This window comes from Ovis aries, chromosome 16 (genome assembly GCF_016772045.2).
Source record: "Ovis aries strain OAR_USU_Benz2616 breed Rambouillet chromosome 16, ARS-UI_Ramb_v3.0, whole genome shotgun sequence".
Taxonomy (NCBI): domain Eukaryota; kingdom Metazoa; phylum Chordata; class Mammalia; order Artiodactyla; family Bovidae; genus Ovis; species Ovis aries.
This window is the reverse complement of record NC_056069.1, coordinates 23,852,609-23,866,815: the sequence shown is the minus strand read 5'-3', so window position 1 is coordinate 23,866,815 and position 14,207 is coordinate 23,852,609. Positions and strand designations below refer to the sequence as shown.

At 36.7% G+C, this 14,207-nt stretch overlaps 1 protein-coding gene across 4 annotated transcripts in view; it reads right to left on the bottom strand.

Annotated features, from left to right (window-relative positions):
- Window positions 1–14,207, bottom strand: part of PLPP1 (phospholipid phosphatase 1) — a 117,334-nt gene that overhangs the window by 65,955 nt on the left and 37,172 nt on the right. For 3 of the 4 annotated variants that reach the window (XM_060400430.1, XM_042233785.2, XM_012096933.4), the window contains exon 2: window positions 13,299–13,453. The exons of the other annotated variant lie outside the window; for it this stretch is intronic. In XM_060400430.1, the coding sequence (XP_060256413.1) occupies window positions 13,299–13,448 (150 nt within the window). In that variant the 5' untranslated portion in view covers window positions 13,449–13,453. The remainder of the gene's footprint in view (window positions 1–13,298; window positions 13,454–14,207) is intronic. 4 annotated transcript variants of the gene reach the window in all.

Genomic DNA, 14,207 nt, shown 5'->3' with positions numbered 1-14,207 from the left:
ACCACACAGCACAAATGCATTTCTTTTGTTGTAAACAATTGACAGCATTACTGTATATACAGTGAAAGTGAAAGTGAAGTATTCCAGGAAGACGCTTTAACCTCTGAGCCACCTGCCTCTAGTAAAGATTAATGTTAATGAAATACACTCATAAAAGCACTAGAGGCAGGGTTTTTAAAACAAAAAAAATAATTATTTTCAACCTGCTTAACAAATTGTAACTAAAATAAACTGAAGCCAGAACATTTTTTCTATTTGTAAATTCTATCACCATATCTTGGGTTTCCCAAGCGGCACTAGTGGCAAAGAATCTGCCTGGCAATGCAGGAAATGCAGGAGACCCAGGTTCAATTCCTGGGTGGGAAAGATCCCCTGGAGGAGGTCATGACAACCCACTCCAGTATTTTTGCATGGAGAATCCCATGGACAGAGGTGCCTGGCGGGCTACAGTCCACGGAGTCACAAAGAGTCAGACATGACTAAAGCAACTTAGCACACAAGCACACATCACCATATCTGAAAGGAAAAACTCTGAAACAGTTTAATGTTAACAGTCGTGTCCGACTCTTTGCGACCCCACGGACTGTAGCCTACCAGGCTCCTCTGCCCATTAGATTTTCCAGGCAAGAGTACTAGAGCGGGTTGCCATTTCCTTCTCCAAATATTAACTACATTTGACCACAATTCAATACACAGACCAAAAGGTTAAGGAACTCAATCAATAACCAAAGTCTTAAGAATGTAGGAAACTTACGATGTAAAAATAACTTATTTTTGTCAACATTAAGGGACATTGTAATTCAACTAGAGAAAATAAGATCTCAAAGAGATTTCTCTAATAAAGAAGCAATAATTCAATTCAATTATTTAACAATTAACTGAGTTCCTACTACTCTGTTCAAGATATAGGCTTGAGTTGGGGAGGGACTTATAGGTAATGGTACAGATCTTACCATGGTCAAATTTGGATTTATTCTGAAAGTAGCATCATCTGTATTTGCTGATGGATGGGTTGAATATAAGTACAAGAAATGAGGAGTCAATAATGATGAAGATACTCCATTTTGGAGACTAAAAGTTTAAAGCTGGATTAACTGAGATGAGGAGGACTAGAGATTGAAGAGGGGGAGCAAAGAATAAAGCCAAGAGTTCATAGTTGTATATGTCAAGTTTGAGGTGCCTATTAGTAGAGATGTCAGGGAGGCAGCTGGATGTAAGGTCCATTGTGGGGGAAGGTCCAGACTAAAGCCATAAATTTAACACAGAGCTGCTATGAGAGCCATGAAGCTGAATGAGATTATAAAGGAACAAGTACAGAGGAGAAAAGAGGACCCAAGGACTGATACCCACATCACTCCAAAATTACAAGGTCAGGAAGAGAAGGAACTTGCAAAGCAAAATGAGAAAAAGCAGCCACTAAAGCAGAATTAAAACCATGAGAGTATAGAAACTCCCAAGTAATCTATCCCCAAAATGCCTTGAACTAATAAGTGTATATAGCAAGATCATAGGATATAAGGTCAACACACAGTTATTAGAACAGTGAAAATAAAAAAACACTGACAATAGTAGTTATTGGTGAAGATGTAGAACACGATACACTGCTGGTGAGAATGATAAATGGTACACCACTCTGGAAAACATTTTGGCAGTTTCTTATAAATTTGAACATACATTTACCCAAAAGCCTAGAAATCCCATTACTGGGTATCTACCCTGGAAAAACAAAAACTTGTGTTCACCCAAAAGCCTGTAGGCACATATTCATAAGAGTTTTACCTATAATAGCTAAAAACTGGAAATAACCAAAAGATGTTCCTTAACAGACAAGTAGATAAATAAACTGTGATACATCCATATATCAGAATATTACTCAACAGTTGAAAAAAAAAAATCCAACACACTACCAATGCACTCAACAACTTGGATATATCTCAAGGGTATAACTCCAAGGGGGACAAAAGCCAACTTAGAAAGGATAAATACTGAATGAATCCGTTTATATAACATACTTGATAAAATTAGAGTGACGGAGAATAGGTGAGTGATTGCCAAGGGTTAGGGACTGGGGGAAGATGTGACTAGAGAGAGACAGCAGCAGGGAGTTTTTATGAGGTGATGAACAATTCTGAACCTTGACAGTGGCCACTGTTACACAAATCTATACAAGTGATAAATTTCATAGAACTATACACATACACAAAAAGAATGCATGTAAAAACTGGTGATATCTGAATATGGCCTGTATTTTGGTTATAGTAATGATAATTTAACCATAGTTATATAAGATGTTATCCTTAGGGGGAGCTGGGTGAAGGTTACATGGGAACTCTCTGAGCTATTTTTTCAACTTTTATATGACTCTATAATTTTTTTCAAAATAAAACATTTCTAAATGTTCTGTAAATGGTGCTTATAGATGAAATAAGATTGGGGTCCACTGGATTTATCAACTTGAAAATTACTGGTGACTGAGAGGGAGTATTTCCATAAAGGTGGTGATAATAGAGTAGAATGTTTAAAATTCAAATTATGGAGGGGTTTAATTAATTAGACATGGAAATGACATGAGAGGTAAATAGCTGAGGCAAACAAAGGATAGGATCTTAGAGGCAGAAAAATTATGGGAACTGAAAATTTCTTATTAAATTGGAGGGGGAAGATCAGTTTATTCTTGAAAAATTCCCAAGGAAGCTACTGATTATATCAAGTACAATAAAAACCACACATTTTCTAGAGTTCCTGAAAGGTCCACAAAAAAGTATATTAAAGCCCAAAATGAGTAGTAAAAATAGACAATGAGAAAAAGTCAGGGAAAGAAAGACAAGTAAAGCACTTCACTCCTGAACAAATGATAAATAATTTGCAGTGTTTTTCTCCAAAATACAATACCAAGGTAGCTACTATCCTGGGAATTAAATCAATGAGCTCTATTCTTAGGAACAAGGACAGACATTGAAATAGGTTAGGAGTTTGCATCAATGAAACAAACTCTCTTTACAAGGCTTTCTGATAAACCAAAAAGCACCATTTTTATAGTTAGAGAAATAAATATGAACAGATTAAGTGACTTGCAAAAGGTTACAATGAATTTCAGGAGTGCAGCTAAGAAACAAGATTCAAATTCAAATTTTCACTCAAAGAGTGTAAATTGTGATTCAGAAATTCTTCTAGAGGTAAAGTCAACCTAGGCAGATAAGTTCCACTACATGCTTTGGTGGCTGCTACCACAAACCCAAGTTTCCTACCACTCTTCTCTAATCTTTACCACCTAGACTCATTCATCAGTTCAGTTGCTCAGTTGTGTCCAACTCTTTGTGACCCCATGGACTGCAGCACACCAGACCTCCCTGTCTATCATCAACTCCCAGAGCCTACTCAAACTCATGTCCATGGATTCAGTGATGTCATCCAACTATCTCATCCTCTATCATCCCCTTCTCGTCCTGCCTTCAATCTTTCCCAGCATCAGGGTCTTTTCCAATGAGTCAGTTCTTCACATCAGGTGGCCAAAGTATTGGAATTTCAGCTTCAGCATCAGTCCTTCCAATGAATATTTAGGACTAACTAGAACTGTGGTGTTGGAGAAGACTCTTGAGAGTCCCTTGGACTGCAAGGAGATCCAACCAGTCCATTCTGAAGATCAGCCCTGGGATTTCTTTGGAAGGAGTGATGCTAAAGCTGAAACTCCAGTACTTTGGCCACCTCATGCAAAGAGTTGACTCATTGGAGAAGACTTTGATGCTGGGAGGGATTGGGCGCAGGAGGAGAAGAGGACGACCGAGGATGAGATGGCTGGATGGCATCACTGACTCGATGGACGCAACTCTGAGTGAACTCCAGGAGTTGGTGATGGACAGGGAGGCCTGGCGTGCTGCGATTCATGGGGTCGCAAAGAGTTGGACACGACTGAGCGACTGAACTGAACTGAACTGAACTGAATTTCCTTTAGCATTGACTGGTTGGATCTCCTTGCAGTCCAAGGACTCTTAAGAGTCTTTTCCAACACCACAGGTCAAAGTATCAGTTTTCTTTGGCTCTAAGCTTTCTGTATAGTCCAACTCTCACATCCATACATGACTACTGGAAAAACCATACCTTTGACTAGATGGACCTTTGTTGGCAAAGTAACGTCTCTGCTTTTTAATATGCTATCTAGGTTGGTCAAAGCTTTTCTTTCAAGGAACAATCATCTTTTAATTTCATGGCTGCAGTCACCATTTGCAGTAATTTTGGAGCCCAAGAAAATAAAGTCTCTCACTGTTTCCACTGTTTCCCCATCTATTTGCCATGAAGTGATGGGACCGGATGCCATGATCTTAGTTTCCTGAATATTGAGCTTTAAGCCAACTTTTTCACTCTCCTCTTTCATCAAGAGGCTCTTTAGCTCTTCACTTTCTGCCATAAGGGTGGTGTCACCTGCATATCTAAGGTTACTGATATTTCTCCTGGCAATCTTGATTCCAGCTTGTGCTTCCTCCAGCCTAGCGTTTCTCATGATGTACTCTGCATAGAAGTTAAATAAGCAGGGTGACAAAATACAGCCTTGATGTACTCCTTTCCCAATCTGGAACCAGTCTATTGTTCCATGTACAGTTCTAATGGTTGCTTCTTGACCTCCATACAGATTTCTCAGGAGGCAGGTCAGGTGGTCTGGTATTTCCAGCTCTTTAAGAATTTTCCACAGTATCTTGTGATCCACACAGTCAAAGGTTTTGGCATAGTCGATAAAGCAGAAATAGACATTTTCTGGAACTCTCTTGCTTTTTCTATGATCCAACGGATATTGGCAATTTGATTTCTGGTTCCTCTGCCTTAAAATCCAGCTTGAACATCTGGAAGTTCACATACTGTTGAAGCCTGGCTTGGAGAATTTTGAGCATTATTTTACTAGCGTGTGAGATGAGTATAATTGTGAGGTAGTTTGAGCATTCTTTGGCATTGCCTTTCTTTGGGATTGGAATGAAAACTGACTTTTTCTAGTCCTGTGGCCACTGCTGAGTTTTCCAAATTTGCTGGCATATTGAGTGCAGCACTTTCACAGCAGCATCTTTCAGGATTTGAAATAGCTCAACCGGAATTCCATCACCTCCACAAGCTCTCTTCATAGTTATGCTTTCTAAGGCCCACTTGACTTCACATTCCAGGATGTCTGGCTCTGGGTGAGTGATTACACCATTGTGGTTATCTGGGTCATGAGTATCTTTTTAAATATAGACCTGTGTATTCTTGCCACCTCTTCTTAATATCTTCTGCTTCTGTTAGGTCCATACCATTTCTGTCCTTTATTGTGCTCACCTTTGCATGAAATGTTCCCTTGGTATCTCTAATTTTCTTAAAGAGATCTCTAGTCTTTCCCATTCTATTATCTTCCTCTATTTCTTTGCACTGATCACTGAGAAAGGCTTTCTTATCTCTCCTTGCTATTCTTTGGAACTCTGCATTCAAATGGGAATTTGACTCATTCGTAACTTAGAACAATGAAAAGAAAACCAAACAAAAGAATTTACTGGATTTACCTACTTTCAGCAAAACAGACCCACACCACAATGAAGACAATGAGGGCCTGTCAAAAAGAATGTAAATAGACTTGGTGGAGTTAAAATCCCAACTTGGCCTCTTAGTAACTATAAAAAAGAATTACCTAGCAACCTCAGAGAGTGGTTACAAGGAAAGAATCTGTAACACAGTAGTACTTTAGACAAAAAAGACACTCAATAAATGACAGAACAAACACAGCCTTCCATTACCACATATGCAAAAATTCTAAACGAATGAGTACTCAATTATAATCTTAGAGAGTAAGCAAAATTTTGTAGGTACCTTCATAGTTGCTCCTTCCATCTCCCTGCCCAATGATTTCTTTCTGGGTCCCACAAACCAGTTACTCTCCAGATTGAAAACAGGAAATCTGCTGCTAAAATAATACCAGGGCATACTCCCCCAACTTACAGAGAAATTAATTTGACAGAAATTTCATTTTTTCTCTCAAATGTTGCTAGCTTCTAAGAGGATGCTTTTAGGTATATCAGAAGACTAACACTCAAGTATAAGAATGTATCTGATTGAAAACATGCTTATTTAACTAAATACATGATTGGTGCAACTGTGCTTCAAAAATACCACATATTTTATTGAGAAAATCAGTGAATCATTAGACCCCACATTTAATATCCTGCCAGTGACCTCTGCTTATAGTCCCCTAGATTTAATAAGATCCCAAACTAAATCGCCTCTCATACCGGTCCAGCCCTCTAAGCCAAGAGAGCCTTTGAGGGCCAAGAAAGTCTGATTAAAACAGATTCCTCACTGCTGCTCACTGGAAGCTCAGATGGTAAAGAATCTGTGTACAAACAGGACACCGGGTTTCAAGCCCTGGGTCAGGAAGATCCCCTGGAGAAAAGAATGGCAACTCACTCCAGTATTCTTGCCTGGAGAATTCCATGGACAGAGGAGCCTGGAGGGCTATAGTCCATGGGGTTGCAAAGAGTTGGACACTACTGAGTGACTAATAACACTCAACCAGCTACCTTCCCTGGTGCCAGAGAGGCAGCAACTGGGAACTGCCTTCTGAAAGTAGGTTACCTTAATTCCACACTTTGAAAGTAGGTTACCTTAATCCCACACTTTGAACCATTCAGAGTCCAAAAACAAATGTAAGAACACAAAAGATTTTCTTTCTGTGAGTATATAGCATTTTGTTTCTTGTCATGTTAGAAACACAGGTTCATGATAAAACAATAAATGACCATTTTTAAAATGTTAACTCATTCTCACTCTAAATGTGGAAGCATAAAGATAATTGACAAAAGTGGTGGAGAGCTTTATAAAATTCTTATTTAAAGATGGAGCCCACAATAATTTGGCTACAATAGAATATTAAGTTATTTTCCAGAAAGTCAGACAGGCAATATAAGCTCTTAGTAACTACAAGGGAACACTAAGATGTTCTTTACAGCATAATACTTTTGTTCATGTGCCACAATTATTGAATAAGGTAGCAAAAAAAAAAATCACTGTACTGCACTGGACATGTTTATTTTTTATGGCTTACATCACTAACCCTGCACTCCAATCACAAATGAGTTTAGTTTCACATGAACAGTTCTAAGTCTACACTTTTAACCATAAGTCCTGCTTCTCAACAAAAACTAAATTTTAGGATTTTCAAATATTTGTTTAAAGTAACCAGATAATAGGACTAAGAAATAAATAATTTTAAATCAGCTTTCATTAAAAGGCCCACAATCCCTTATTTTAAAACCTAAAGCCCTCAAAACCCTAGTTCTTTTATGACATTTTGGGACCAAAACCTAACCTGAACTTACCTAATGGCAAAACTTAACCTGAACAGATGAATGTCCTAGCCTTTATTTACCCCATTTATTTTGACTAGTCTTACTTCACTATTTAAAAATTAACATCTCTGATACATGGTACTGTCCTAAACCCTGCTGAGGGCATTTATAAGGTGTGTGAATCATATAACCTTTCAAAAATTCAAAAAATTCTGACTATAAAAGTTCTGGATAACAGATGGTGAACCTGTATTTAGACAAAATCTTCACTTTTAAAAGATGCTTATGAATTCAATTTATTATTTTTCAGAGAGCCAAAAAAAGTTAATGGATTATATAGGTCTATTACATAATAAAACTTGAAATGGTAATGGTCCTTTACAAAAAATGAACTAAATTATATCCCACACATATTTTTTTAATTATAAGATTGTGACAAGATTTCAGTTGCCTGTTTGCTTTTTTCATTATAAAAACTGAAAACTTACACTGAATTTATAAGTTCTATCATGTTTTCTAAATTTAAGTCTTCACTAGCTATTGTCAAATACTTTCATAAAATGAGTTAACAGGTGAAACATTTGAAGCAAAGCCCTGAAATTTTACTTTTTATATCTTATCAAGTAATCTTATTCCTAGCAACAATATATCAATTATTCTCTATGAGGATAATTGCTTGTAGCAATCATTACTAATATTATTTAGACAAAGAGCACTGACATTTCACCAAACATTGTGAGCAAATTTTTTTTCTTTTCAAAATTTTTAAGATTAATATACTTTATTTCTTAAAGTAATTTTAGGTTTATTTTAAAAACTGAGCCGAACGTAAAAGATATACTCCCTGTCTACAACTACCACCCTTAGTGTCCTCTATTACAAACAATTTTTATTGGTATGGTATATTTGTTCCAAATGATGAATCAATATTGATACATAAACTAAACTGCACAGTTTACAATTAAAGGTTGTCCTTTGTATTGTACAGTCCTTTTCAGTTCAGTTCAGTCACTCAGTCGTGTCCGACTCTTTGCAACCCCACAAACTGCAGCAGGCCAGGCCTCCCTGTCCATCACCAATTCCCGAAGTTCACTCAAACCCATGTCCATCGAGTCGGTATGCCATTCAGCCATCTCATCCTCTGTCATCCCCTTCTCCTCCTGCCCCCAATCCCTCCCAGCATCAGAGTCTTTTCCAATGAGTCAACTCTTCACACGAGGTGGCCAAAGTACTGGAGTTTCAGCTTCAGCATCAGTCCTTTCAAAGAACACTCAGGACCGATCTCCTTTAGAATGGACTGGTTGCATCTCCTTGCAGTCCAAGGGACTCTCGAGTATTCTCCAACACCACAGTTCAAAAGCATCAATTCTTCAGCGCTCAGCTTTCTTCACAGTCCAACTTTCACATCCATACACGACCACTGGAAAAACCATAGCCTTGACTAGACGGACCTTTGTTGGCAAAGTAATGTCTCTGCTTTCGTTATAACAAACACGTAATGTAATGCATCCATCATTACAATATTCGGAACAGTTTCCCTTCCCTAAAAATCCTCTGTACTCCAACTGTTCATTCTTTCTCTGTCCTCCCACCAACTCCTAGTAACCACTGATCTTACTATCTCCATAGTCTTGCCTTTACCAGAAAGTCATATGGTTGTTATCATACACCAGGTAGCCTTTTCAGATTGGCTTCTTTCATTTAGCAATATGTATTTAAGGTTCTTCCATGTCTTTTTATGGCTGGACAGCTGATTTCTTTTTAGCACTGAGTAATATACCATTGTATGGAGGTACCAGAGTTTATCCATTCACCTATTAAAAGGACATCTCAGTCGCTTTCAGGCTTTGGCAATTAAGAATAAAGCCACTATAGACATCATGTGCTGGCTTTTATACAGACATAAGTTTTCAACTCATTTGCGTAAATATGCAGGAACTTGACTGCTATAGTAAGACTATAGCCACCAGGGAAGGTTCCTTAGTAATGATTGAGAACTGCTGCTCCACATCCTAACAGCATTTGGCATTGTCACTGCTTTGGATTTTAGCAATTATAATAAATGTGCAGAGGAAACTCACTGTTGTTTTAATTTACAACTCTAAAGAAATAGGATATGGGGCATTTTTAAATATGCTTCTTGGCCATTTCTATATCTTCTGCATTAAGGTGTCTACTGAGATCTTTTCCCCACATTTTGACTGGATTGTTTGTTTCTGTTGTGCTTTAAGAATTCCATTATCAGATATATGTTGTAAAAATATTTTCTCCCAGTGTGTAGCTTTGTACAGAGCAGAATTTTTTAATTTTAACTAAGTACAATTTATTATTTCTCTCACAGACTATACTTTTATCTAAAAACTCACTGACAAATCCAAGCTGTAAATTCACTTTTAATTACAAAAAATTTTCAAGAAAATGTCATCAGTTCAACCAATTCATTAGGACCTAAAAAGGTAGAGTTTATAACATCCCCAGCCAGAGTTTTTAAAATAGTATTTATGAAAGAGGAAAATTAATGTATGAAATATTAACACAAATGGCTTCACTTTTACCTAAAGTATGACAGATGACATGCCCAAAATAAGTCATACTGAATACTGTACTTTCAAACTCGCTGGTCCACAACAGAAAAACACAGACATTATCAAACTAGTATTTTCATGTACTCAGAGATGAAAGGTTTATTTTTTTTTTAAAGAAACATTTGGCCTATGCTATAAAAAAGCAATTATGAAAAAGATAAATTTGACCTTTTCATATGTTTTAACGTAACTGTATGTTAATCTCATTGCATCCATCAAAAATATATTTGGTCAATATTGGCCAGTTCAATATTTAACAAATTTAAAAAGTATGTCAATTCTGCTTTAAAAAGTAGTAATAGTAGAGGTGTAACTCTGACTGCAAGTTTAGGGTTTGGGTGGACTCCGGGAGTTGGTGATGGACAGGGAGGCCTGGCGTGCTGCGGTTCATGAGGTCGCAAAGAGTTGGACACAACTGAGTGACTGAACTGAACTGAACTGAAGAAGACTTAATTCCTGGTGGGAGGCAAAATGAACATTTTCATTTCAATTATCTCCTTATCACATATAATTCACTAGAAAGAGATTTTAGAGGATCTCAAAAATCAGAATTCCTATCCATGGGTAATATTTAATCTATTCAAATCCTGCAGATTTGTCAAGATACATGCAGTAGAAAAGTCAGAAGATAATGCCCACTAATTTAATAAAGCTATACTCAGTGAAGCAGTTCTTGGACCACTTAACCTTAGCAAAGGTATTTTATAACATTCCCAGAAACTATTTTTAAAAAGAAAATTTCATGAGCAGATATTTCCCCCTATGAATCCTTTTAAAAGCCATAGCATTTGGGAATGCAGTGGAATCTGGTAAGCTTGGCTAATGTGAAACTAACTGAGCTTTAGTTTTCATTATTGGCAGTATATACTCAATATTTACATAACTTCTCTTTCTTTTAGGTTCATCCAATATACTAAAATTTATCAAAATATTTTTTAAGTGTTCTGTAAAATGGATATACAACAAATACTTAATATATCAAATCTACACATTATCTCTTCCAAAGGTAGTATAAAAAGTTGTTTCAAACAAAGAAAATGTCTGTGATTATAACAAATTATTTATGGATGCATCTTATACTACTTCATTTTGTGACAATTACATACAGAAAGAGTACTGGAATACATGAACCGATTAAAGCAGAGCTTTTCATAACAATGTAGGAAAAAATACAGTTCCACATTGGAATAAATAAACAAGGAAATAAAATGTTTTTCAACCTAAGAAATGAAGCTCCTTAACACCGTACTTCTTGCATTATAATAGACATTCCCCCATATTTTAAGATATCTTTAATCAGGATTACATATTCAGTATATACTATCCCATTCTTTTCAAAATAGCTTTTGAAAAGCTATTTTAATGAGGCATCTGATGCTAAGACATGCCTTTCTGAAGACACACTGTATTTCCAAAGAGTTAATCTGAATTTTCATGGTAGTAATTATTATTAAACATAATTGACAGTCTTATTCCACTTCTCATTTAATGGAATTAAATACTGCTATCTGTATTTATTAAACAGATAAATTACATACCAAGCAATGTGCCTGGCACTAAGGATACAAATGGAGCAAAACAGACCATTCCTACCCTAGCAAAGCTTACTTACTGCCTTGTGCCGACTGGGAGTAAACTGGGAAAAGGCAGCACAGCACTTACGTCAACATGGAAACAAAGGAGCTGAACTCTGCAAGTGTGGGCAATAGGCCCTTTTGATATCAGCATTTTGGACTAGTACAGGAAAGGTGGCGCAAGAGACTTGCCATGCCATAAAACCCAAAAAACACCGCTGTCCTCCTACAGTACAGGGCACTTATGGTCACTTTTGCCATATACAGCACTTTAAAGAAAGACAGACAGAAAGTGAAGTCGCTCAGTCGTGTCTGACTCCTTGAGACCCCATAGACTGTAGCCCACCAGGCTCCTCAGTCCATGGCATTTTCCAGACAGGAGAACTGGAGTGGGCTGTTGCCATTTCCTTCTCCAGGGGATCTTCCTGACCCAGATCAAACCTGGCTCTCCCACACTGCAGGCAGACGTTTTACCGTCCGAGCCACCAGGGAAGCCCTTACACAACACTTTACTTATATATTATTTTTACAGTTTATTTAAAAAAACACACATTAACCCATCCATTCTTTCTTCTTCATAGCAATTTTTTTTTTTTTTTTTTTCCATCTAAGAAGCTACTCAAATAAGTAAAACTTGGACCTAATCTACCTCCTTTGGGACAGTCACTTAAAGAAATATGATTTTTCAAACTATATGACAAAAACAAAGAACTTGAGAAAAATTCAAATATCTATAGTAAATGATCTCCATCTTTCCAAACACTGCTAAATCTCAAATTTTACAGACATAGGATTATAAAATAATTCAACCCCCAAACTTATCCTGAATTGTCTTTTCCTTCAGTCATTAATAAAGAGTAAAGTGATTTTTAAAAATTAATTTGAAAGCAATTAGAATACCAAAAACAGAGGAAAATATTTCTTCGAAAATAGGGTGTGAGGGGAGCCCATCTGTCCTACTGCGGAGAAACAAGGCTTCAGAGTCTGCTAAGACAATAAAAAAATTTAAGTCAACTACCTGGGGAAGGCAAGTGACAAGAGACAGTGATCAAAAGAGAAGTATGGCATGATGTCTGCTGGACAGTTCAAGACACTCAAGGAGGTAAACCTTTGCTTTGCTTCTTCTCATCTAACTCCAGCTCACACAGAGAGACATACAGTAAGGTGCCGAACTCAGAGCCAAGGATAAAGAAAGTAAGCACAATACCTCAAGTGCCAATCTTAAGCTAGTCTGTGAAATTTTACCTAGAAGGAAAGTTTCCAGTTGTCTAATGTAATGAAACCCAATATTAACTTACAAACTGATGACCTTTCTAAAAAATAGTACAACTTTAAAAAGTGATATGGTTTTGATATATTCTGAGGACTTGCTTTTGCACATGTATTAACATTCTTTCTGATGAGCTGTTTTCTCAAATTTAACAAATAAATCTCTCTCCTTTTTTATGGGCTCAATTTCCATTTAATATGATAAAACAAACTTAATCTTAGTTTCAGCTCTGCCATAAAATAGCTTTCTGGGCTTGAGCAAGTATTTGGGTTTAAGTTTCTTTACTTGTATACTGAAAAGGGTTGATTCAAATGACTTAAATGAATTCTTCATTCTAAAATAATCATTCTATAATTCCTTATGATGGCATTGAGTTGTTTGGGGCAATATCTCTCTTTAACTGGAGAAATACTGCCCTGGACTGAAGCAGTGGGTATATTCTTCAAGTAATCACTCACCACGTCAACACCGGCGAAGACAATACTATGGATTTACCCCCACCCCAACTCGATCACTTCATACAGTCTCCAGCACAACAAACCCATCACTACCTACTTATTAATTTACTTACAGAGAAAATGGGTAAACCAAGTCCCACTGTGCTGAGGACAGTGGATGTGATGGTACCGTCATGGTACGGATACTGGATGCTGTTGTCTTTACAGAAAAAGCCTCTCTGAAATGGATCTATTTGGCCCAAATTTAGAACAGCCATAGGCATGGAAGCTGTTAGGGAAGGGAAAAAAAGATACACGTGGTTAAATTCAATTCACTTCATTAGGAAGTAAAGTCTACTGAATGGGATGCAAATTTTAACTATATTTTGCCATTTCTGAAAAGGGATCACTATTCCATTATATCGAAGACTCAGGAAGGAGGCAACCATGCAGCATTAGCTTGTCCATATCAGCCTCACCTTTATCAAGTTTAAATTCTCTTATTAGCGTTGACCTCTGATTTTAGGGACAATCAATAAAAGAAACCCCCAGGGAAGAGAGAAAAGATACAAAATTTTGTTTCATATTAAAATTTAAACTAACAGGGTTAGAAAAAATAGAAACTGTAAGGACAGAAACACGCCCTTTATTTTCCAAAAACAAATTAAAGATGGTTTTTATTAGCCCTGGCAGGACTGCAAAATCACTTTAACAAGTTATATAGGAATAATGTTCATTTGAAATTTTTCACCCAAATAAAATGAAAGACCAAAGAGAAGTTAAATAAAGTGAGTAGCTTCTTAGCATGTTTAAATATATCACACTTTTAGGCTTTGTTTTATTCAATTTAAACATTTAAGCATCTATTTACTATATCCTTGATACAAGGCTATGCCATAATAGAGGAGACAATAGTATAAAACAAGGACTCAGTTCAAGAACCTAAATTGTACATGTGGAAACAGAATGCATACTCAGGAAATAGTTTTGAAACTAATAACACTAAGACAGATTTTTGAGGGATGATTAAATTGTTTTCTATC